We start from the raw sequence: 24,395 nt of genomic DNA on the forward strand, positions 1-24,395 counted from the left end.
TATACAAATGCACGAACTGTAAATGGCATCACATAGCCAAAAACATTTCCCCTCACATCATTCATGTTTATCATGAACAGCAGTGGCCCTATCACACTACGCTTCTGATGATGCCTCTCCATTTTAGAACAACATACTGAATTCTACACTTCACACACATGGACTGTGTTGTGTGGAGGGGCCACTAGCGCTAACCCAAGCACTGGAATTCGTGAACTCTACCATGGTAATGGTGCCGGGCTGCCAACCCCAGCACTCAAAGTTACATGTGATGCCACGATTTCTTAGTGGCTACAAAGCACCTCTCAAGTGTTCATCATTTGTAGCACATCATGAGTTACCGATTCAGTTTGTTTTAACGCTACAGTGTTAAGTGTCATTAATATCACACGTACGTGATATGGCCCCTTTCTCCAACCATAGGCTAGATCACTACCTTAAACAGCCAATCACGAGCTTGTACATAATGTACAAAGCTATTTCGAGGAAGAAGGGGATAACAGTGGGAAACTCTTATCGTTGTCAGAACTCACTGATCAAGTAGCTGCTGCTCTGAAAACTGGAGTGGCTTCTGTGAAGAAAGTAATGGTGAAGAATTGTGCTGGAGACCTAAAGGAGTCAACCACTGTTCTTTCTACTACAGGGAAAAACCAGAGTGCATGCTGCTAACATGACAGAACCAGATAATTTTCAAGAGTTTGCAATTCAGTGACACATATATATAACTATTAAGTGTGGAAAGAATATCCCCCGCCGAAGAAGTTGCTCTCTCACTACTAGAAAGTGAGTTATTTTTCACAGGAGAAACCATCCTCCCAGCTGTATAGAAGAAGAAAGAGTTCCAACAGAAAGAGTTATGCTTGAACGGGAGACTATCATCATCTGGAGATGCTATTGTTTGAGGAAATTATCTAAGTGTAAACTTCGTGAAATCATTTGGCTGTATGAAATTTAGATACATGCCGGTCATTCCAGATCGACTGCATGGACTGACAACATAGCAGGAGGAACATTGAAAGCTCCAGTTGGGAACGGCAGTTGGCTCTCTTCTACGTGCTGGGACAATCAGTGGGGCTGTACCAACTGCTTTGTTGCTATTTACATCAAGGAAATCTTGAGACTACCAAAAAAAATGACAGCAATGAAATTTAATAAAGAGTGGTTCCTACACTCATTGCTTCCAAACCTAGAAAAGAACAACACTATAACACTGGATATGGCATCATATCACTCCATTTGGGAAAACAAAGCCCGTACATGCAGCAGCAGGAAGACGGATATGGCGGACTAGCCAGAGAAGAACGACATAGGTTCATTTGACAGGGAAATGAAAAAAGAATTGCTGCAAATCAGAAAAGAGGACACTTAATATCATTTAGAAAATTGACTAAGTTGAAGAAAATGGCCATAGAGTGTTGTGCTATCTACATATCATTACTGTTTTTAAGATAGTGACACTGACATAGGTGGTGTGGATAATGAACACACACTCTTATAAGACTGTGGAGTCTACTCTCTTCCCTAAAATGTAAGTAAGGAATGCATCTATCCTCTAAAATATGTATTAAAATACCAAGACATCATACTCTATCTCGATGGCTATTTCCAAACCCTTCTTGTTAATTACAAAATGTGTGTATTTAGATCTTGTGGAGTTTTTAGTGTTTTTTCGTTCAGTAGTAAAAAAATTGGAGGTGTGTGCAATGATCAGCTTTCTAGGTGTTTAATGGCTCAATTGCACGGGCATTCATCATTAAATCACTGCTGTATATGATGAGCGTTCAATCTCTCACCCAGGTATTGTAAAGTGGTGTAAGCAATTTAACGTCAGATGCGCAGATCTCAAAGATGAATATCGCAAAGGCAGCCCTGCAACATCCAGTACCATGGCAAATGTTAAGTGTGTGGATGTGTTCATTAGAGAGGATCAGTGCATAATGCTGCAGGAAATAGTCAGCATGCTGAACACTTTCTATGGCAGTGTGTTCTGGGTTGTTCAACAGCATATCAGATATCGTAAACTGTGTGCCAGATGGAATCCACAGCTGCTCACAGATGTGCACACAGGACAATGTTTCCAATCTTCACTGGCATTTTTGGGACAGTATTCTGTGGAGGGCAATAGGTTTCTGTGGCGAGTCATCACAGGGGATGAAACATGGGTCCACCATTTCACCCCTAAAATGAAGAGAACAGGATGGAATGGATGCACACCACATCACCACACTGAAAGAGAGCCAAAGACCAATACAAGTACCGAAGCGGACTCCAGGAGATAACAGAGAAGAGGGACGCAGACCCATAATGGCGATCAAAGGAATCATCGAAGAAGGAGGCATAGGATGGGTGGCCATGCATGGTGACAAATGGCATGCATACCTGCTGAGGAGAAAGTCACGGCAGTAGGACAGTGGTAGTTCAGCAGCTTCAGCATACAGACTCAACTGGGCTAAATGTAAAAGGCGCCTGTGGCCAAACTGATGCCACGATGGTGGGTAGTGTTGAGATGACTTAAGATGGATGGACGTGCAGATGCATAAACAAAGCACCCATAGTCTAGTTTCAAAAAAGGGACAAGTGCAAATGGAGGAGAGTGGTTCGATCAGCACTGCAGGAAGTACCATTGAGTACACGTAGGACACTGAGGAACCGACTACAGTGGGCTGCCAGGTAAGACACATGGGAGGACCAAGAGTGTTTCCTATCGAGCATGAGCCCCAGAAATTTCTTAGTTAAAACGAACAGAAGTGCAACATGCCCAAGATGCAAAGATGGTGGGAGAAACCATTTGCACCGCCAGAAATTCATACAGACAGTTTTGTGAGTGGAAAAGCGAAAGCCATTGTCGATACTGCAAGAGTAAAGACGATCAAGACATCGCTGAAGACGCTGCTCAGTGAGATAGGTCCATGGAGAACTGTAACAGATGGCAAAATCATCAACAAAAAGGGAGCCTTAGATGCCCAGCGGGAGACAGGCCATTATAGGGTTAATGGTGATAGCAAAGAGGACAACGCTCAGGAAGGAACTCTGAGGCACACTGTTTTCCTGGCTAAAGGTGTCTGAGAAGGTAGAACCTACACGGACCTTGAAAACTCAGTCTTTTAAAAATGCCTGAAGGAAATGGGGCAGGCATCCAAGAGGGCCTCATGTGTAAAGAGTATGGAGGATACCAGTTCTCCAGCAGGTGTCGTAGGCCATCTCCAAATCGAAAAACCACAGCCACAGTCTGAGATTTCCACAGAAAACCATTCATGACATGGGTGGACAAAGTAACGAGATGGTCAACTGCAGAATGCCACGCTTGAAATCCACATTGTTCATTTGTCGTAAATTGCACGACTCTAGCCACCATAGCAGATTGGCATGAATCATAAGTTCCATCACCTAGCAAATGCAGCTGGTAAGAGAGATGGGGTGGTAGCTAGAAGGAAGGTTTTTGTCCTTACCGGGCTTAGGTATGGGTATGACTGTGGCTTCATGCCAGCGTCCAGGAAATGCGCCCTCTGCCCTGATAGGGTTGTATGTTTTAAGCAGAAAAAAGTGCTCGCCCACAAGAGAAAGATGCTGCAACATCTGAATGTTGACGGCATCTGGCCCTGCGGCAGAGGATCGGGATAAACTGAGAGCATGATCTAGGCTCCCTCATAGTAAAGGAGGCATTGTAACGATTTGGAGAAGAGAAGGGTATCGCCTGAGCCTCCTCACTCATTTCCGATGGAGGAAGGCAGGGTGATAGTGGGAAGAGCTCAACACTTCCACAAAATGGCGGCCCAGGGTGTTGGTGATAGCAATAGGGTCCACGATGACATCATCAGCTACTGTCAGGTCAGAAATTGGGGAATGGGTCTTGGTCCCAGAGAGCAGTCGGAGGTTGGCATGTACGACAGAGGAAGGGGTGGAATTGTTACAAGAATTAGTGAATGAATCCAGCTAGCTCTTTTGCTATCCCGAAGAATGCGGCGACACATTACACGCATATGTTTATAATGAATGCTGTTTGCCATCGTAGGATGGCGGTTAAAAAGGTTAAAAACGTGGAAAGCAAGTCTCTGTGCACAAATTGATCGTGGTATGCCTCAGTCCACCAAGGGACTGGGACACGACATGGTTAAGAAGACGTGCAGGGAATGAAACATTCTGCAGCAGTAAGGATAACTGTTTGTGAGATATTTGAACCGGTCATCTCAACAGGGGAAATCTTGTTCTTTGAAGGTCGCCAGGGAGGAGTAAAGCTGCCAGTCAGCCTTAGGATGCTGCCATTTAGGCGTGCATGCGGATGGGGTAGGAGTCAGCAAATGGATAGCACACAGGAAATGGTTGCTTGAGTATGTGTCAGAAAGAACGGACTTCTCAAGACGAGGGGCAAGCTGGGCAGTGCACAAGGAGAGGTCCAAATGGGAATAGGTGTGCAAGAAGTCTGAAAGGAAAGTGGGTGCTCTGGTGTTATGACAGAAGAGGTTAAGTTGGTTAACAAGATCAGTCAACAGGGCACCTATCTGATAGTTCCTGGGAGAACTCTAAAGGGGATGATTCGCATTAAAGACATCGAGTAGCAAAAATGGGGGAGGTAGCTGTCCAATAACTCGAAGGAAGTCTGCCCTGGTGACCGAAAGACGGACGTACCTATATGTTACAGAGAGAAAAAGTCAGCTGGGGAAGGAAAAGGTGAACTGCAACAGCTTGAAGACTGGGAGTCAGGGAGATGGGTTGACAGTAAATGTCATGTCATTTGAGCAGCATGATGCCCCAATGAGATGCAATGCCAACCTCAGGGGGAAGGTCAAAACGAACCGGTAAGAAATGTGAAATCTCAAAGTGGTCATGAGGGCGCAATTTTGTTTTCTGAAGGCAGAGTACAAGGGGGCGCTGCGATGCTAAAAGCAGCTGTAAACCCTCTTTGTGGGACAGATCGTGAATGTTCCATTGGAGGAGAGTCATGATGAGGAAGAGATGGAGGGGTGTCACCTCGGCAGCTGCTGAGTGACAGCCAGGGAAGAGTAACTACTACAGGGCACAGAAGTGAGAGGATCCTGCTCCATGAGGTCCACAGAAGAATCAGCTTGCTTGTGCAGTCGGTCTGTGGAGTCAAACGCTGAAAAACAGTTGTTGGTGCACACCAGTGACACAGAGGCCAGCCAGGCTAAGGTATCAAGTGGTGACACCATTGAAGAAGATCTTCAACTTGGCGAAGGAGACGGCCGTTTGCCTTTGGTGGACTTCTTTGAGCCTTTCCGATTAGAGGAAGACTCTGGTGTTGTTTGGCTAGGAGGACGGAGGAAGTCTTCATGGGAGTACTACTCCTGTCCTTTCCGGCCTACTGGTTGTATAGCTGGTGGCTTCGCCCCTTGAGGTGAGAGTTTGACGGCTTGTTGCACGGCTGAACGGGGGGATGACGATGCTACCTTGGCACTGGGCAATTTCACAACCTCAGAGCTGGACTGGAGGTCACATGTCTGCGTGGCCGTGTCCTCCTTGGAGTGAGGGGTAACAGTAACAAGAACAGAACTATAGGTACCAGATAGGAGAACGCAGGGTTTGCGACTAGCCAGTAACTTGCGAGCAACTGGGTAAGGCACTTTTTCCTTCACCCGGATCTCTTTGACAGCCCTCTCATCAAGATACACGAGACAATCCCGAGAGGAGGTGGCATGGCTGCCATTGCACCGGGGAGAAGGAGGTGGACAATCACCCTCATGCACATCCCTACAACAGGAGACACATTTGGCTGGGTGTCAACAAGACGTTCTAGTGTGGTTGAAATAATGACACTGGTAGCAGTGCATCAGGTTCAGAATTTATGGCCGGACTGCGATAATTTCACAGCCTGCTTTGATCTTGGATGGAAGTACCACTATATCAAAGGTGAGAAAGAGGGTGTGGGTGGGCACTATGGAGGAATCTACTTTTTCAATTCACAATAGACGGCAATGACACCCTGATCAGAGTGGTAAGATTGGATTTCGGCCTCGGTTAGACCATAGATCACCCCAGTATAACTTACACCACAAGAAGAATTCAAAGTTCTATAGGCTGTGGAGAAACGAGGCAGCAAGTAGTTGTGCTTGAGAATCAGAAGTGGTCTACAAAAGTGAAGTGCCCTTCCTTAAACGAGAACAGGATTTCACAGGGCCAGCAATTGCATTGCTGAGCCTGGCCTGTACCAAGGGGTATGTGCAAAGCCTACCTATTGACCTGGGGCTGTGAATTACGCATTACCCAGTCACCTGTTACGCGTCAAACACATGGGCCAGCCTCCAGGAGCGCACAGAGGAAGAAGTTAAAAAGAGGAACCTGAAACACCAAAGGTGAGGAACAAGAGGAGAAGGGAAACAAAGAAAGGAAAATGGAGCGAAAAACAAAGGTGAGACTGTTCTTACATCAGCGACAGAATGCAGAACGTTCCCAATAACACCACAGACATGTTCCCCAAGAGAGGGTAAAGAATAGCAAAAGGACAGACGTGCAGCGCAAAAGGAAAAAAATGCTGCAAAGGCTGGGGGCTCATGGTAGCCAAGCACGAACCTGCCAAAGAATGGCGAGTCCCCTGGGGGGTGTGATTTATGTGAATGGCTTGATCGGTGTGCAGACATCTGGTAACACATACTTCCGGAAACCTACTGAGGACTTGGTGGATCCATGCCACGCATAATAGCTGCCATATTGCGCTCCAAATGCACTATGAAGCTTGTAGTCATAATGTTTTGGCTCATCAATGTATGTTATATGTATGTTTTAACATTTTTATTTGTTTTTGCAGACTTAAATTCCACACCTTGTTGCTCAGATGCACTTGAAAATATTTCTAAACCAGTTGTCAAATAAAACGAGAATTTTGACCCATGATGAAACTTGTGGCATGTGAGAACACATACAACAGAGATGGAAAATAGCACTGACAATATTTATTTTGTTTTTACATTACCTATTGGAATGGCGACAGACTGATTTATAATATAGCCTGAGGCCTAAGCAGGGTCTGAATGTGACTTTTTGAGAGTTGGTAAAGCTAACAAATGTGTTATGGCATGTATTTATACATATCTGATTTCACTGAGTGGTTTATGTGCATTACTATGACATCATGGGTCAAAGAAGATGGGTAATAAGCACGTACAATATTTCCAGATTTTACAGTTGTGGACCCTGCACTTCATCTTCAATGAATCCGGGAAAAAAATTGAGTAAATACGTAACAGCAAGCAAACAACATGTAAATTCCGTACCTGTGTAAACACGGGCAGGGGTGCACCGCAGAGACGGGAGTCGACGTGTGCTGCAGCGGCGACGTTACCAGCACCCGTCTGGTCGATGTGCGCCGTGTTGCCCTGGATGCCTGCCTGGTCCCTCTGCAGCAGCAGGCTGCTCAGACTGTCCGACACGGGCAGCTTTGCATCACCCTCCCTGTCGTACCACGTGCTGTTCTGGCTGTTCTCATTCTCATCCACCTCTGCAGGGGTCTCCTCTGTGCACGGTGAGACCCTGTCGCACTCCTCCTTGGGAGTGCCCGCTACTGTTGAGGAACCTGAACTAGCTTCCTCGCCTGGAGTCTGTAAGTGAGCTCCGTTTTGTGCTAACAATTCTTCTACACTGTCGCCATCTTCACAGAAATCTGGAATTGGAGACATCGGTCTCGATGGCCTGTACAAAATACGAAATTTGAACATTATAACTGCTTGAAAACTTGACTTTTCAAACATGCTCTAGAATGAAAAACCAAAAAAGTATAAAAATGAGTTTTTTTTATTCACTGATGCAGAAACAATGAATGACACAAAAACACAGACAAAAGGATTGTATTGTGAAAGTAATATTCTTAAATAGGTTACTCATGAAGTGCCAGTGACAAAATATCAGATTTTTATCTATTAAAATCAGTACTGTTTTTATCTACACAAGTACAAGTTTATTTTCTTTCACAATTTGATTACAACATTAACAACTATACCTTAAAGCTACTTTTAAACACTATTTCCACCAATATTAAGTTTCTGTTCATAACAACTATGCTCTGAATTTCATTCTCATTCAAAACATACTTAATGGGTTTCCAGGCTGTTTTCTCCTTGTCTTTTCACAATAAACAGACTGAGTGGCTTTACAAAGTGCTCCAATTTGTGGACCAATACAAAAATCATATTCAATTCTTCAAAACTCAGCCTTGGGATCTTACAAATTAAGTACATGAAAGCAAAACCACACACATTTCAAACTTTCATAAACAATTTTTAGTACCCCCTCTCGCATTTTATATGCAGTGCTGAAAGGAAAACTTTACTTGCCTTTACCAATGGTTTATGCAGAATGTTCGTCATTTCAGGAATTAATGGCTGTCTCTTCAGACAACGCTTCTGGCAACAGTGTTTGTCTCTAGCACGACTATCACACTCACAGAGGAAACGACAGTGCTTGGTGCTAACAGACTCTAGTCACATTAATATGGCAAGTAACTTTAAAATCCCCACTAAACCCTATCAACATATTTTTCATATTTCGGTATGTCCATAGAGAATGTAATTGAACACTTCCTTGAAGCATATTTCTCTTTCCTGCAAGTACTGTAGAAGGTATCTGCATTACATATAAATTTACAAGATACTGTATGTGCCTAGTTATCATAGATTGCCAGCTAGAAGTATATTAAAATCCAGTTCTCATTATAGCTCTTTGAGAAGCCCCAAAATACAAACAGTTTATTTCAACAATTATTCAGCACTGAAGACTATGACAGACTACCAGTGCATGTACCTGAGATTTAGGAGTGGTTCAGCCATTGCTGACAGCCATTGTATAAGGCCCAATATTTACTGAAAAAACTGTAATGACTACAATCTGGAAATTAGAGCTGATATGGCAGTTCTAATGTCGGTTTCAAACTCAGTGACACCACATTAATAAAGTTTAACTCATTTCGCTTTCATAACATTTTTTAGTGTTTAACAGTGTTATATTTGTAAGACTGGCGTTCTCACAGCTCATCCTAATACTTATTTGCCCATAGGCGTCAGAACTGTAGAACACAAAGACAAAGAGAGGAGTTAAAAATGACTATACATTAATCCCAATTGACAAAAGAGAAGACAGCTAAAAACAGGGACATGAAGAAAATCTACAAAATATGCCATAGAGAAACTGAGATCCTGAACTAAAAATTAGATGGCCTTCACCATACTGCTATGACAGATAAAAAGTAAACACAGTCAACAGCCACGGGTGGTTTGCTAAAATGGCCGATAACTCCAGTGGCAATCAAAAACAAGAATGAAAGTGGTAAAAAATTTTAAAAAAAGAAGAAGGAGAAGAAGAAGAAGAAGAAAAAGAAGAAGAAAAGAAAAAAGGCATTCTGTCAGGAAATGGCAGACCGTCAAAAGTTGTGCACAATGAGTACAAAGTGGTGGGGGAGCACCACGCAGCAAATGGCGAAGGCTAAAAAGACAGAGACTGACACGCAACCTAGCTAAAATGGTCTCCTCATGGCAAGAGGGCCAAGAGGAGGTTGTCCAGCCTGCCTCAAGAGGCTTAATAGCCCAGAGCTTGTTCCCATGAAGGGAGAACCAGTTGCAGTTGTGATGCCAAAATGACACCACCTGCTGACACACAGCAATAGAGATCAACGGAGAGAACGTAAGAACTAGTGGCATGAGGTACATGGACTGCAGCCTTGGCAGCAGCGGCAACTGCCTTGTTTCCTGTCAGACTGAGTTCATCAGGAACCCACATAAACACCCCAGTGGCTTCATCAACAGTGAGCAAGTGACAGCTTTCCTGGACCAGTTCCACTAAAGGATGAATTGTACACAGCATACAAAGGCTTTGAAGGGCACAGAGAGAATCTGAGTTAATGACGCAATTGAAAATCCTGTGTCACCGGATGTACTACTGAGCGAGGTGGCGCAGTGGTTAGACACTGGACTCGCATTCGGGAGGACGACGGTTCAATCCCGCGTCCGGCCATCCTGATTTAGGTTTTCCGTGATTTCCCTAAATCACTCCAGGCAAATGCCAGGATGGTTCCTCTGAAAGGGCACGGCCGACTTCCTTCCCCATCCTTCCCTAATCCGATGAGACCGATGACCACGCTGTCTGGTCTCCTTCCCCAACCAACCAACCAACCAACCGGATGTACTGCGTGGCCTGACACAGGGTGAAGAGCTCTGCTGTGGATACTGAGCAGTGTTCCGGAAGTCGATACTGAAAATTATTGGTGCCAATGACGAAGGCACACCCAACACCACAGTCAGTCCAAGAGCCATCAGTGTAGATAAATGTGCTATCACGAAGTTCTGAACAAAGGTCATGAAACTGAAGGTGATAGAACAAGGCTGGAGTAGTGTCCTTAGGAAGTGAATCAAGGTCAATCTGAGCATGGGCTGCAACATGAAGCCAAGGTGGTGAAGGGTTTACACCCATCGGGAAAGTGGTAGGTAGTGTGAAGTTAAGCTGCCAGAGCAAGAGCAAAAAGTGAACTCCAAGAGGTAACATAGGGATGCACTCCATACTTCCGATCAAAGGAGTCATCGAAGAAGGGTGCCCATGCATGGCAGACATACAGCATGCATATCTACTGAGGAGAAAGTCACGGCGGTAGAACAGCGGTAGTTTGGCAGCTCCTGCACACGACGAGGATCTCTGTGTCGGTGAATTAGAAGACCGTTTGCTTTTGACTTCTTGGAGCCTTTCCAGTTGGCAGAGGATGACTCCGATGTTTGCATCTTATTTTAGTGTGGGGGGGGGGGGAGGGGGGGGGGGGGATGTCGTACATGTGTGTGTGCACAGTTTAAGCTAAGGAAGTCTCAATGCTCCCAGAATTGACAAACTTCCTCTTGGCTTCTTTGGCCAATGTTTGTTTGATGATTTTTCTGACATCATACATTATCAAAGTTTCACCTACTGTTGCTGGAAAAATCATCAAACAAATGTAGGCCAAAGAATCCAAGACAGAAGCCAACATGCAGTTTGTAAACAAGTGGCCACAAAAGCTTTCACAGTGCTGTAGTCCCAGGACTGACAGTAAGGCTCGATACCAGCATTCAGCACGTTCATTCAAAAGTGAAATAAATGAGCACTGACCATTATCAGTAATAAATTCTAATAGCAACCTATTTCCTCATTTGTAAAATCAATAAATAAATGCCACTTTGAGTGAGTGAAAATTTCTGGTAGTGAAATCAGACCCAAGGTACCGTTTATTTAACTCTATGAAGGAAGACATTGAAAATAGATCTCAATAAAACCGAACTGACAACTTTTGGCAAAGGGTTTGTAGCAAGTATAGATCACTATTAAAAAGGTTTGAAGAATACTGATACCATTTACCACAACCTACAGATATGAATGTGAATTTTCAACTATGTGCACTGGCCAAGTACCAATAGAATAAAAAAAGTGTGTTAGAAGTATATGGCACCAAATGTTTATTGCCTTAGTTTTTTTTAATAAAATACCTACAAAACATTCAATTTAAAAGTCAATTATACTTTTTTCTGTTTACTTCACTGTGGGTACTCAATGAAACTTAATTACAGGGAGGAAACACTCTTTTTGCCACTCTTTATTATTTTTGTGACCCAAGTTTTGAGTTATTAGCCCAATGTCTATCATTACTGAAAAAGATGTTACTGCACACACTGGTGCAAAATAAACAAAGAAAAGAATTTACAAGCTCCTAAGATATTAACTACTAATACTACATATGCAAAATACTAACACATTCACAATCACAGACTACTAAAATAAATTACTGGCACATCCATTTATAATGGAGCACAACTAGAAGATGGGCCACACAACAATTTAGGTTTTTCGTTAGCAGGTGTAGAGAGTACCTGAAGCCAGTCTGCTCACTCTGTCACTGTTGAGCACAGTTCCTGAGGTGTCCCTTCGTCTCCAGTATATCAAACAGGCAGTTCTGTCGAAGTGTCCAGAGCAAAATTTTTCTACGTTTATTGTGTAAGTGTGTGTGGTTTACAGACAATATTTCAGCAGGCACTCTGCCAGCAACTGGTAATACATATCTTATACTGGCAATCATTTGGAGCACTGTCAATGGATACACTAGCATTTAAGCTTTTTCTAGAAAATACTCTCAGTGAGAGAGGGCTGGTAACCATCGTTTACAGCTATTGCTTTGACAGTGCTTATTATTGTGAAATCCGAAGTGACACTCAGTGCAGTGGCTGATGGCACTGTTCATATTTCAGAGAAATGTTTAGAGTTGCCCAGTTGTTCTTTCCCACATAAACAGCACATTACTATGTAGCTGAAGCACTACGGCTTCACCACATACACTCCTGGAAATGGAAAAAAGAACACATTGACACCGGTGTGTCAGACCCACCATACTTGCTCCGGACACTGCGAGAGGGCTGTACAAGCAATGATCACACGCACGGCACAGCGGACACACCAGGAACCGCGGTGTTGGCTGTCGAATGGCGCTAGCTGCGCAGCATTTGTGCACCAACGCCGTCAGTGTCAGCCAGTTTGCCGTGGCATACGGAGCTCCATCGCAGTCTTTAACACTGGTAGCATGCCGCGACAGCGTGGACGTGAACCGTATGTGCAGTTGACGGACTTTGAGCGAGGGCGTATAGTGGGAATGCGGGAGGCCGGGTGGACGTACCGCCGAATTGCTCAACACGTGGGGCGTGAGGTCTCCACAGTACATCGATGTTGTCGCCAGTGGTCGGCGGAAGGTGCACGTGCCCGTCGACCTGGGACCGGACCGCAGCGACGCACGGATGCACGCCAAGACCGTAGGATCCTACGCAGTGCCGTAGGGGACCGCACCGCCACTTCCCAGCAAATTAGGGACACTGTTGCTCCTGGGGTGTCGGCGAGGACCATTCGCAACCGTCTCCATGAAGCTGGGCTACGGTCCCGCACACCGTTAGGCCGTCTTCCGCTCACGCCCCAACATCGTGTAGCCCGCCTCCAGTGGTGTCGCGACAGGCGTGAATGGAGGGACGAATGGAGACGTGTCGCTTCTGCCTTGGTGCCAATGATGGTCGTATGCGTGTTTGGCACTGTGCAGGTGAGCGCCACAATCAGGACTGCATACGACCGAGGCACACAGGGCCAACACCCGGCATCATGGTGTGGGGAGCGATCTCCTACACTGGCCGTACACCACTGGTGATCATCGAGGGGACACTGAATAGTGCACGGTACATCCAAACCATCATCGAACCCATCGTTCTACCATTCCTAGACCGGCAAGGGAACTTGCTGTTCCAACAGGACAATGCACGTCCGCATGTATCCCGTGCCACCCAACGTGCTCTAGAAGGTGTAAGTCAACTACCCTGGCCAGCAAGATCTCCGGATCTGTCCCCCATTGAGCATGTTTGGGACTGGATGAAGCGTCGTCTCACGCGGTCTGCACGTCCAGCACGAACGCTGGTCCAACTGAGGCGCCAGGTGGAAATGGCATGGCAAGCCGTTCCACAGGACTACATCCAGCATCTCTACGATCGTCTCCATGGGAGAATAGCAGCCTGCATTGCTGCGAAAGGTGGATATACACTGTACTAGTGCCGACATTGTGCATGCTCTGTTGCCTGTGTCTATGTCCTGTGGTTCTGTCAGTGTGATCATGTGATGTATCTGATCCCAGGAATGTGTCAATAAAGTTTCCCCTTCCTGGGACAATGAATTCACGGTGTTCTTATTTCAATTTCCAGGAGTGTATTTCACTCAAGGTTGATTTAAGAAAGTTGTTTCAAAATTATCCACAAACATTTTTGCTAGCGGAGGAGATAATGGGGAGCCCACAGCAAAACATGTATTGCTGTGGTAAACCTTTAACGTAAGATTATACCTCTTATCGAGTATGTTATGAGAGCATTTTCAGATTTTAAATACGTTCAATAATTATTCCAAGTACTGAAAACCAAATTTTTGTTGTGTCTAGAAAATTAGATAGGCAGCCTGCTACTAGGAGTATGCACCACGAATGGAGCACTATGTGCCACAAACTGATTTAACAGTTAAGCAATACAGATTATAGACATGGTACAGCTACATCTAAAGCAAAATTGTTTTTGTTCCCAAAAGACATTCTACCACCAAATGGATTAGTAGTCGGCCCTCCATGATCTCCTCTGCTAGTAGAAATGTTTGTGGATGATTTTGAAAACGCCTTTTTCAAACCAAACATCTAGGCAAATATGTGGTGAAATCCTGTACATAGTCATGTAAAACATTTATCTCAAGGCTGAGCAACTCACAGCGTGCAAATAGCCACACTATATTCGTCCCGTATTTCGAAATGTAAGTACTTTGCGACTTTCAACAACCTGTACATATGATTTCAAAACCTTTACAGCAGCACTACACACACACACACACACACACACACACACACACACACACACAATGGAAACGTGCCGGCCTCTGTTCTATGATGCCGCAGACAGTACCTGACACAGGCAGACTCCGAGAGCCCCGCCTCCAGCATGCCAGGGTGCAGAGAGAGCAGCGACAGGATGGCGGTGCAAAGCGGCTGCACGGGGGAGCGGTAGAAGACGATGCGGCGCTCCAGTAGCAGGAGTTTGAACAGGAGCAGCGCCTTGTGCCGGAACTGCAGCACCAGGTCTCGCGCCGACAGGCCTCGAACACAGAGCGTACGTGGGCACGTGAGCGAACGGGATTGAACACTGAGGGAAGGAATGTAGAGTGTCTGAGGTTTTGAGACAAAAGTTAATAGACACACTATGATAACTGAGACCTAGGACTGTTTGCAATGTGACCCATGTAATGTCTACTGACAAAATGGTGAAACACATTATGACTAACTGAATATACTGTAGAATGTAATTCTGTAAGTCTCTGTCAGTAACACATCTTTTCCCATGTTGATGACCAAAGGATATTTCTGAGGCATACAGCCAGATTTGTGTATCCACGCACCACAGTACTTTGGTAAGTTGCAAACTGTTGGTTGGTCGTTGGTGGGGTGGGGGAAATTAAGGGACTAAAAAGAATGTTATCAAGTCCCTCGTTCAAGAGTGGGTCCAACTTCAGTTAGTGACATCAGCTAGAATTTAATCTAACAGTGATGGTACCAAGGGTTGGTAAAATTGAGGCACTGAAACCAATATTGATGTTACAGGCGAGAAATAATTTAAAGAGAGGTAAAAGTACACAGATCAGGCCAATGTGTGGGTCAGAGAATGGATGCGTACTCTCCCGGGGCTTCTCTGTGGTGATGCGCTCCTCAACTACATCTGACCTCACAGTCCAAGATAAAAGAGTAATAGTATAAATAATTCCTTCTAGCTGGTAGATCCAATTTCAGAAAGTATCCACCTCACCACCTTCAGGTGTGCTGGTGAGTTGATTATACTGTCCCACCTCATAGCTGTCTCTGGTGGTCCACACTAGTCCACTGTCACCCTCACAAGCACGGCATGTCTAGCAGTGCTCTGCTTCCATCAGAATCCAGTTCTTCATCACTGCAAGGAAACACTCCCCAAGCTTCCCTATGTTTGTAACTTTTCACAGTGTCGAATTTCTTCTTATTCTCATCTTTATCAATTATTGAATTACACAGTTCCAACAGTTACCCTGTAATAACAATGAATTTCCTTTTGATGCATGCTTAGTAACTATGGACACAACCCTTACAAGGAGAGGTTGCACATACAAAATAAGCCCACAGCCAGCTATTGGCAGCAAGTTCTTTAGCTCAGCCAATGATGCCAACAAGATCTCCTGGTTTAATTTTGGGCATGTTTGATACACAGATTCTATATACACTACAGTATTATTTTCTCAACAAAACATCCAATTAGCTGGTTAGTATAGGATACCTCGCACTATTTAGAAATGAAATTACTCAATATTTTGTAAGAAGAAATATTTCCTGCCTTACTAAGGCAATGTTGTAATTTTATCTTTGGTTCATAACAGAAGTAATTAATATCAAAATGAATAACCATATTCAAAACATGCCAAATAGCAGTTCATTAAAAAACTGGCAAGTGTAGACAGTAGTGCAATAGGTCTACAGTTGTCTACAAAATCTGCTATTAAAATCTGCTGCAACCTAACTAAAAGCCAAAAATAGTTAACATTTAAATCCACTCTATCACACAACAATCCACCTTATCACAGACAATTTATAACAGCCCCTATTCTGGATATTTTATTGAAGAGGACAAAACTGAATAACTCTCAGAGTACTAAAAAAAAAGAGGTTATTGTTGGCTGCAGGCTATCAAATTTAACAGTTTCAAATAAAATGGATGATAATGTCTTTCTGGTTCACATAGCTTGGTCAGAGAGCTGAACTATCTAAAGATATTCAAACTTAGATATCTAAACCATTTGAAGCATGCATACTAAATGAATGTAGGCTGCCAGGAAAATTGCTTCCTCAAGTTGCATGAATGTTGCTTCATTAAAGATATAAAATCAATAAGAGAAATGTGAAACTGAAAAAGCTTTCATCTGCTAATACAAATTGTGACTGTCAAAACTGCTGTGAAAGACATTTTGGCTGGAGAATACAGAGCCTAGACGATCCCTTAGTTTGTTGCAAAGGAAGTTTTCAGGACAAATCGGAATCTAATATGAAAATACAGTTTTCCTTTGGTGCATGTACTGAGTCATACATGTTACACGAGTACTATTTAATTTAGCAGCCCAGTAAAGTCTAGGACCAATTGATTTCATCTGAATTACAAACAATATTGAGAAAGAGTACTGCAGGAAGCTCTTCAGACCATTTGAGATCAGAGTGCTCCATGTCCTTGGTTGCAAGGTTTTGTACTCTCAAATCACACAATACAGAACTGCTGAAGTCAATCAATTACAGTTTATCAAAGGACTTCTGGAAACATCATAGCATTTCTCTGGACAGCTGCATAGAATAAATAACAATGAACTGCATGTGCAAACAAATTCATTTATTAATTCTGGGACAAGTGACATCATCAGCATTTGTTCACATAATGTGGACTTTAGAAAGTCAAATCCAAAGTCAAGATAAAACACCATATCAAGAATGGAAATGAGGCATCTGGCACATGAAAAAGACCAACAAAGTCGTGCAGAAAAATGCGCTCAGAGATTTTTAATGCAAATCTGGAACCTAATAAAATCACTTTTTGTAGAAAGGACATTCCAATTAGAGAACTTTGTATAGCTTTCTACAGGTCACATAGTACAATGGACGACATGGAAAAAGTCATTTTACAGAATATTAGACACTCTTAAATAGCCATCTTGTTTAGTTCTGTGTGCTGTTTTGAATTATTCTGCAATTGAAATTTGATTATAGGAATTAAATTAACCTTAACGCCAACCTATAATTTACTTGACAATGCTTGTGTTAGTCTTTAAACTGAAAAAGAAAGGTGGGGAAATTATGGCCACAGCATCTATTACATTTAAAACACACACACACACACACACACACACACACACACACACACACACACTTTTCTTGATCATAAAAGTACCTCTGCCTCCACTTTTACCTCTTTTTTTCCAAAAACACCACACATAAAAAAAGAAGAAGGATAAGAATATGAATGAGAAGAAGAAGTGAAAGATACTTTACAGGAAAGTTCTCCTAGTTCTGTTCTAACTGTTGTTGCTAAGTATGAGATGTTATACACTACTAAATCATATACTGCTTCATGACATTAAAACTTACCCACAAAAAGCTGCGGTGGAGGAGGATTGGTGGTAAGTGGTGGAGTGGTTGCAAGACACCCATTCAGGTGGTGGTAGGTGTCATGCAGCAGCGACACTTTGCTGAAATCCCCTTCCGCAAAGTAAGCGTGTGTGATCAGAGCCATTTTCACCTGGATGTGCCCAAACAATGGCAGCTGGCTCAGAACACAGACCGACTTCTGTACGGTTCCGCGAGTGATGTCCGATGTGCGAGCTTTTAGCCTCTGAAATACATAGAGTGTGCTTGGATACCTTGTAATTTAAAGTTAATTCAAAAGGCACTTAAACATCTACATCACAAACACACACAAAACCATTGCACACTCCTGATCTGAGAACTAAAAACTGTATCAGAAATATTCTCCCAATGGTACTACTGCCACATACCCAACCTCTCAATGTAGTGTTCAAAAGTAGGAGGAAAATGTAGTGACCCACAGGCTGTCTGCCTGGATGCAGGCCAAATTGTTTAAGTGAACAGGGGTTCTGAGTTCGAATCCTGCTCTGGTAGAGGTATGCAACTGCTACAATAAATGAACATATTCATTAATAACCACAAGGCAATGTGAAGGCCATTAAACCAGCTTTACATGCTTTGCAGCCCATGTTGTAACTCTGAAACTTTGAATATGGCTACGGTACATTTCAGCTACACACACACACACACACACACACACACACACACACACACACACGTTTCAAAGTTGCCAAGTAAGATAGGGCAGCTTTAAAAGTCCTGACCTATTAAAAGTCTGTTCCAGACTGGAACTCAAACCATTCCTCACTCTTACCCACAATCCCAGCCTCAAGTCTGTGACCACCTTTCCCCTATTTTTCAGCAAAACATGTCATGAGGACAGATCACATTTGAAACGGGGATGCTCAGCTGGTAAGAAGCAAGGCTCCAGGTTCGAGCCCCTGTTTTACTCTGCCTGGAAGATTGAAAACAGCACACACTACACTGCAGAGTGTTAAGTTAATTTTGTTACGATTAATCTGTTTACCAGTTTTTGCTATACACCTGCACAACATTAGATCACATTATAGGCAGCCACTCCAAAAGATTCCTGCCGGCCACTTGTTGGCACTCTAAGGCTGCCGGAAGTCACAGTTTGATGTTTCTCAGCCAGCCTTTCCTACTGGAACTCCTGAGGAACAGTCACTTCCCCACCAGTGGCTCCACTGTGGGTCAAGGCTATCAAGTCTCTAATTTTACCTCTGGAAGACACTTCTTCAGGTCTCCTGACTGTTTCTGATAGTTCCCTACAGTGAACTCACCGTTTAAGCTAACGTGACACTGAGCAGCAAGTTTGCAAATCTATCAGACGGACCCCTCTGCCTTTTGGGATAAATGGCAGGCAATCCCCTTAACAGCACCAAGGCAGCTGGTGCCTAAGGTACAGAAATCATCTCACAGTGTTCGGGTACACCCCTCAACTACCGCGTCAAATGAATCACTATACATTTACAGACAGTGGCTGCATCAAACATTGCAAAAATGAGACATTTCTATGAATAAATTAAATTTAGGGCACATAGCTGTGAAAATATCAATTTTTCCACTGACACTTCATCCACATGCCTTGCACTGGCCTTGTAGTTAGTCTTTTAGCTCACTAAAAGGATGGCTGGGAGATGCACGATCGAAATATTAGTGGAAAGAGTCAATACTTACATGACATTGGACATACAATTCAACAGATTATTCGTTATGCCATGAAAAGTTGAAAATGCGCATTCTTGCAGATGTCCAGAAAACCTGGCAGTCGCCTTCAAGAAATTCCATCATTACTAAGTGAGTTTTATACATGTCTGTAGATGACAGTTCTTTGTGTCTGGTGATTATCTTAGCAATTCTACACTCAGATATAGTGGCAATATCTAACACAAACAGTTAAGGAGTGCACAAATTCAGTCATGGAAAGTACAAAAACTGGTGCTTATGTGTCCAGTTTGGAAAGTAGGAGAGAGGGTCTGACATTTGCTGCAAAAGTTGGGAGGTCTGGTCTAGAGTTCAATCCAGCACACTGTTTTATTTTGCTAGAAAGTTTTGCATTAGAAAAAATACAAATAAGCAAGCGAAGCGAGACACACAGTTATCTGTGAGCTGCATTTCTTACGGTTTACAATAGTTTTCCAGAACACTAGCAGGGAAAATCCAACATTTCCTATTTTTTTGTTTTTACAAGTCAAGTTCCACAGGACCAAATCGAGGAACAAATCTCCAAGGTCATGGAACGTATCACTCCATGAAATTACAACATAAAAGTAATAACAGATAAAAATAAAATGTTTATGAACCCAAAAAAAAGTCAAGCCATAAGTCCAAGTAAACTCAGTCAACAATATAACATAAGAATCAGTTAAATTTTTCAAGGAACTCCTCAACAGAACAGAAGGAGTGACCCATGAGGAAACACTTCAATTTCAATCTGAAAGCGCGTGGATTACTGCTGAGCTTTTTGAATTCTTCTGGTAGCTTATTGAAAATGGATGTAGCAGTATACTTCACACCTTTTTGCACAAGAGTTAAGGAGGTCCGATCCAAATGCAGGTTGGATTTCTACCAAGTATAAACTGAGTGAAAGTTGCTTATTCTTGGGAATAAGCTGATATTTATTGCCCAAACCACCTGTTTCTGAGCCAAAAATATTCTTTTAGAATACGCCACACAACGTAAGCAAATGAAAATAAGCAAAGTAGACTAATTTTCGTGCCGAACGATCACTTAATTCAGATACCATAGTAATAGTAAAAATGGCAGCTTTAAGTCTTTGAACAAGATCCTGAACGTGGGCTTTCGACGACAGTTAACTACATGTCTGAACACCTAGAAATATGAACAGTTCAGTTTCACTAATCATATGCCATTCTGTGAAATTAAAATGTTGGGTTTTGTTGAACTGTGTGTTAGAAACTGTAAAAAGTGAGTCTTACTGTGATTTACTGTTAGTTTATTTTCTATAAGCCACAAACTTAAACATGAACTGCAAATGTTGCATACAACATCCTTTACTACCAAACTAATGTCATCAGCAAACAGAAATATTTTAGAATTACCCGTAATACTAGAACGCATATCATTTACAATAAATAAGGAACAGGAGTGACCCCAACACTGATCCCTGGGACACCCCCCATTTGACTGTACCTCACTCAGACCCCTCATCATAGCCATTCTCAACACTGAGAATAATGACCCTTTGCTGTCGGTCATTAAAAGTTAGAGGTAAACCAATTGTGAGCTACTAACCATATTCTGTAATGATCCAACTTCTGGAGCAATATTTTGTGATCAACAATCAAACACCTTACTTAAACCAAAAAATATACCTAGTGTTTGAAACCTTTCCTTTAAGCCATCCATACCTCACCGAGAAAAGATAATATAGCATTTTCAGTAGATAAATGACTTCTAAAGATGAACTGTACATTTGATAGCAAATTATGTGATATAAAATAATCATTTATCCTTACATACACAGCCTTTTCAATAACTTCAGCAAACACTGATGGCATAGAAATAGGTCTAAAATTGTCTACATTATCCCTTTCAGCCTTTTTATAAAGCAGCTTCACTACTGAGTACTTTAATCGTTCAGGAAACTGACCATTTCTGAAGGAAAAATTACAAATATGGCTCAGTACAGGGCTAACATGAGCAGCACAGTACTTTAATATTCTACTAGGCGCACCACTGATACATAATTCATCTGTCAGATAATGAGATGATGGTGTGCAAGGGAAAGACACATCCTTGTTGCTCCTTTGGCTGCTCTGTCGGCTTTGTTGTTTCCCTGTATTCCGATGTGTCTTGATATCCAGCGAAAGATTACCTCCTTGCCACAGTGTTGGAGCCACTGTAAGGAGTCATGGATAAGCTGAATCACCTGGTCTACAGAATACATTTGGTGGACCACTTGTGGCACTCTGAACAAGTCAGAACAGATGAGAAACCTTGTACTGTGATGCCTGTGAATCCACTACAGTGCTGTCACAATGCCATACCTCTCCAAATCATAATTTTTAAGTTGTTCCAGAAGGTGCACTTTGAAACTCTATCAGAGAAAACAGTTGAATTCAACCAATGGCATTCACTTGCTGGGATTCGTCTCTACAAAAATTGATAAAATTGTGGTATGTACTTAAAATTTAAGAACATAGAGTTGTAAAAAGATAATCTGGAGTACAAGCTTTCTTGTACTGTGTCAAGCTTAAAATCACTTTGGCCTTCTGAAGACATCAAGGCCATAGTTTATTCCACACTCCTGGCTGCATATTCTGAGGTCTTATTTATCCAGATCCTTGAGACAGTCAGTAGCCATATCCCAAATGGCTTGGTCATATGGGGCCGATGCCTGAACAACTGCTCAAAGTTGGGGTGGTCCATTAATTTTCAGGGCCTGTCAAACTAGGTGGTGGTGCCGCTGAATCCAGCATAGTGGTTCACCAGCCTCAGCGTGTGCACACGCATGCCGACATACACACGCGCGCGCGCGCACACACACACACACACACACACACACACACACACACACACACACACACACACACTTGAAAGGGTTGGTCCGATAGGCTCCAGTCAGCATCCGAATACCCTCATGGCGGATAGTGTCTAACATCTAGAGGTGGGAAATTTGGGCTGATCCATAAACCATGCTGCCTTAATCTAACCATATTCCAACAAGTGCCATGTAAAACTGCTGGAGGCAGTACCTGTCAGCTCCCAAAGCATTTTCACTGAGGCATTTTAAAATATTCACCAAGTCATAGCCCTTGGATGCAGTATCTAGGTTAATGTAGTCAAACAGCAGGTCCAAAAACTGCACAGTATTCTCAAAATGTAAAATATTTCACCCCATTGTGGTCTCTGGATGGTTAAAACTTCAATGAGCATGGTTAAAACTGACACACAGTCTTCCCTGGTGAGAACTTAAAACCATTTTTACTTGCCCAAGCTTTGAGCCTTCTGATGGTCAGCTGTAGTTCCCTCACTGTCATTGTACTATTTGGGGGAAGAGTAGAAGGCTACAAACTCATCCATAAACAAAGAGCATTTAACAGGGCTCCAGGCTGCACAGGAAGTGCCATTGATACTGACTGCAAACAATGTGACACTGAATATGCTGACTTAGGGGACCCCATTCTCCTGAACTGACCTATCAGACTAAACAACACCAATGTGATATTGAATGAACGGATCCTCGATAGAGGATTGGATAACAAGTGGCAGACATCCACATAGTCCCCTTTAATGAAGTCTGCAAAGGATGTTGTACCTCCAAGTGGTGTCGTACACTTCTGCGAAGTTTTTTTTAAAAAAAAATAAAATAAAACAAAACACACACACACACACACACAAACCAACATGTTTGGAATAAGAAGGAATCCTGTATCATCACCAATAGAATTAAGTTGTTAAGTGCAGAATTATAGCACTTGAAGCCACAGTGGGAGCGGCACTGGTGAGCTCTGGATTCCAAAAGGCGGCAGCTGACCGTGCAGTCGTGAGTTTAACCCAAACAACTGGTAAGGGCTACACTGAATAACTGTTAGGGCTGGTACAATCCTTCCCCAGCTTCCACAATGGAATTGATGTTGCCTTCTTCAGAGTCATGGGTCCTGTCCATCAAACCAGATCTGACTGGAACAAGATAGGAGCTTGCCTTTGGCTACATAGCACAGATGAAGGGGTATGGCAAAATGAATATGATCTGGTCTTGGAGCAGTGTGTCTGACTGCAGACACAGTTGATTCCAATTTCCAGCTGGAGGATTTAAGATTCTAGACTTCCTCATTGCATGAGTAGAAGCAGAACCTCCTCATCTACATAGTCCTACAACACACCTGGAATGCAATAGTTTGTCTCGATGACGCAATGATGGTAAAAAGATGTTCAGCAAAAACCTTGGTCATGTCTTTCAGCATGCCCACCAAGACTCCATTTCTCAACAAGGCCATAAGGGGAGGTGTACTGCCCTTGCCTGAAATCTGCCTTACTGAGTCTCAGACTAGAGTAGTGGATGTGAACTGATTAATGGAAGTTGCAAATTCCTTCCAGAAGTTCCCCTTGTGTTCTTTTATCACTCATCTCGTTTGTGACATTGCAAATCTAAAGGCAGAAAGTTTTGGTGGTCATACAGTGTTTGAATTTCCACAAAGCTGCACGCCTGGCTACGATTGCGAAGCCACATTTGTCATTCCACTAAGGGACAGGGCGTCATCTGAGGTGGTTGCCAGACTGGGGAATGGAATCTGCGACAGCTCACTGGATCTCACAGGTGATGCGATCCAATATCTCCAGGGGAAAATCCTGTTGTTTGAGGATGGCCTGCTGACTGTATAACAACCAGTTTGTGTTTTGAACCATGCATCTTCGTGGTCTCCTGTCAACCACCACCTGTGTCAGCAGACGGACTCACACCAGGAAGTAGTCATTGGAATGCAAATCTGTGGCAACTCCCACTGAACTGAGTCTGCAATAAATAATAAGCAAAAACAAAGGTCAATGGCTGAGGACGAGCTTGAACCTGTGGAAAAGTGTGTCATCTGGCCAGAATCAAACGACAGATAGTCTACGAGTGGATGAGACACTCGATAATTCGACCCCTGGAGTATACTGTAGCCAAGCCCCACAGCACACTGTGTGTGCTGAACTCCCCCATGAGGAGGAACGAGCAGGAGGGTGCCTGAAAGATATCTATCGGTGCAGT

At 43.2% G+C, this 24,395-nt stretch overlaps 1 protein-coding gene across 1 annotated transcript in view; it reads right to left on the bottom strand.

Annotated features, from left to right (window-relative positions):
* Positions 1-24,395, bottom strand: part of LOC126175143 (late secretory pathway protein AVL9 homolog) — a 101,963-nt gene that overhangs the window by 53,524 nt on the left and 24,044 nt on the right. The window contains exons 3-5 of the mRNA XM_049921703.1: positions 17,663-17,906; positions 14,421-14,610; positions 7,227-7,641 (exon numbers count right to left, since the gene is read on the bottom strand). Of these exons, the coding sequence (XP_049777660.1) occupies positions 7,227-7,641; positions 14,421-14,610; positions 17,663-17,906 (849 nt within the window). The remainder of the gene's footprint in view (positions 1-7,226; positions 7,642-14,420; positions 14,611-17,662; positions 17,907-24,395) is intronic.

This window comes from Schistocerca cancellata, chromosome 3, assembly GCF_023864275.1.
Source record: "Schistocerca cancellata isolate TAMUIC-IGC-003103 chromosome 3, iqSchCanc2.1, whole genome shotgun sequence".
NCBI lineage: Eukaryota > Metazoa > Arthropoda > Insecta > Orthoptera > Acrididae > Schistocerca > Schistocerca cancellata.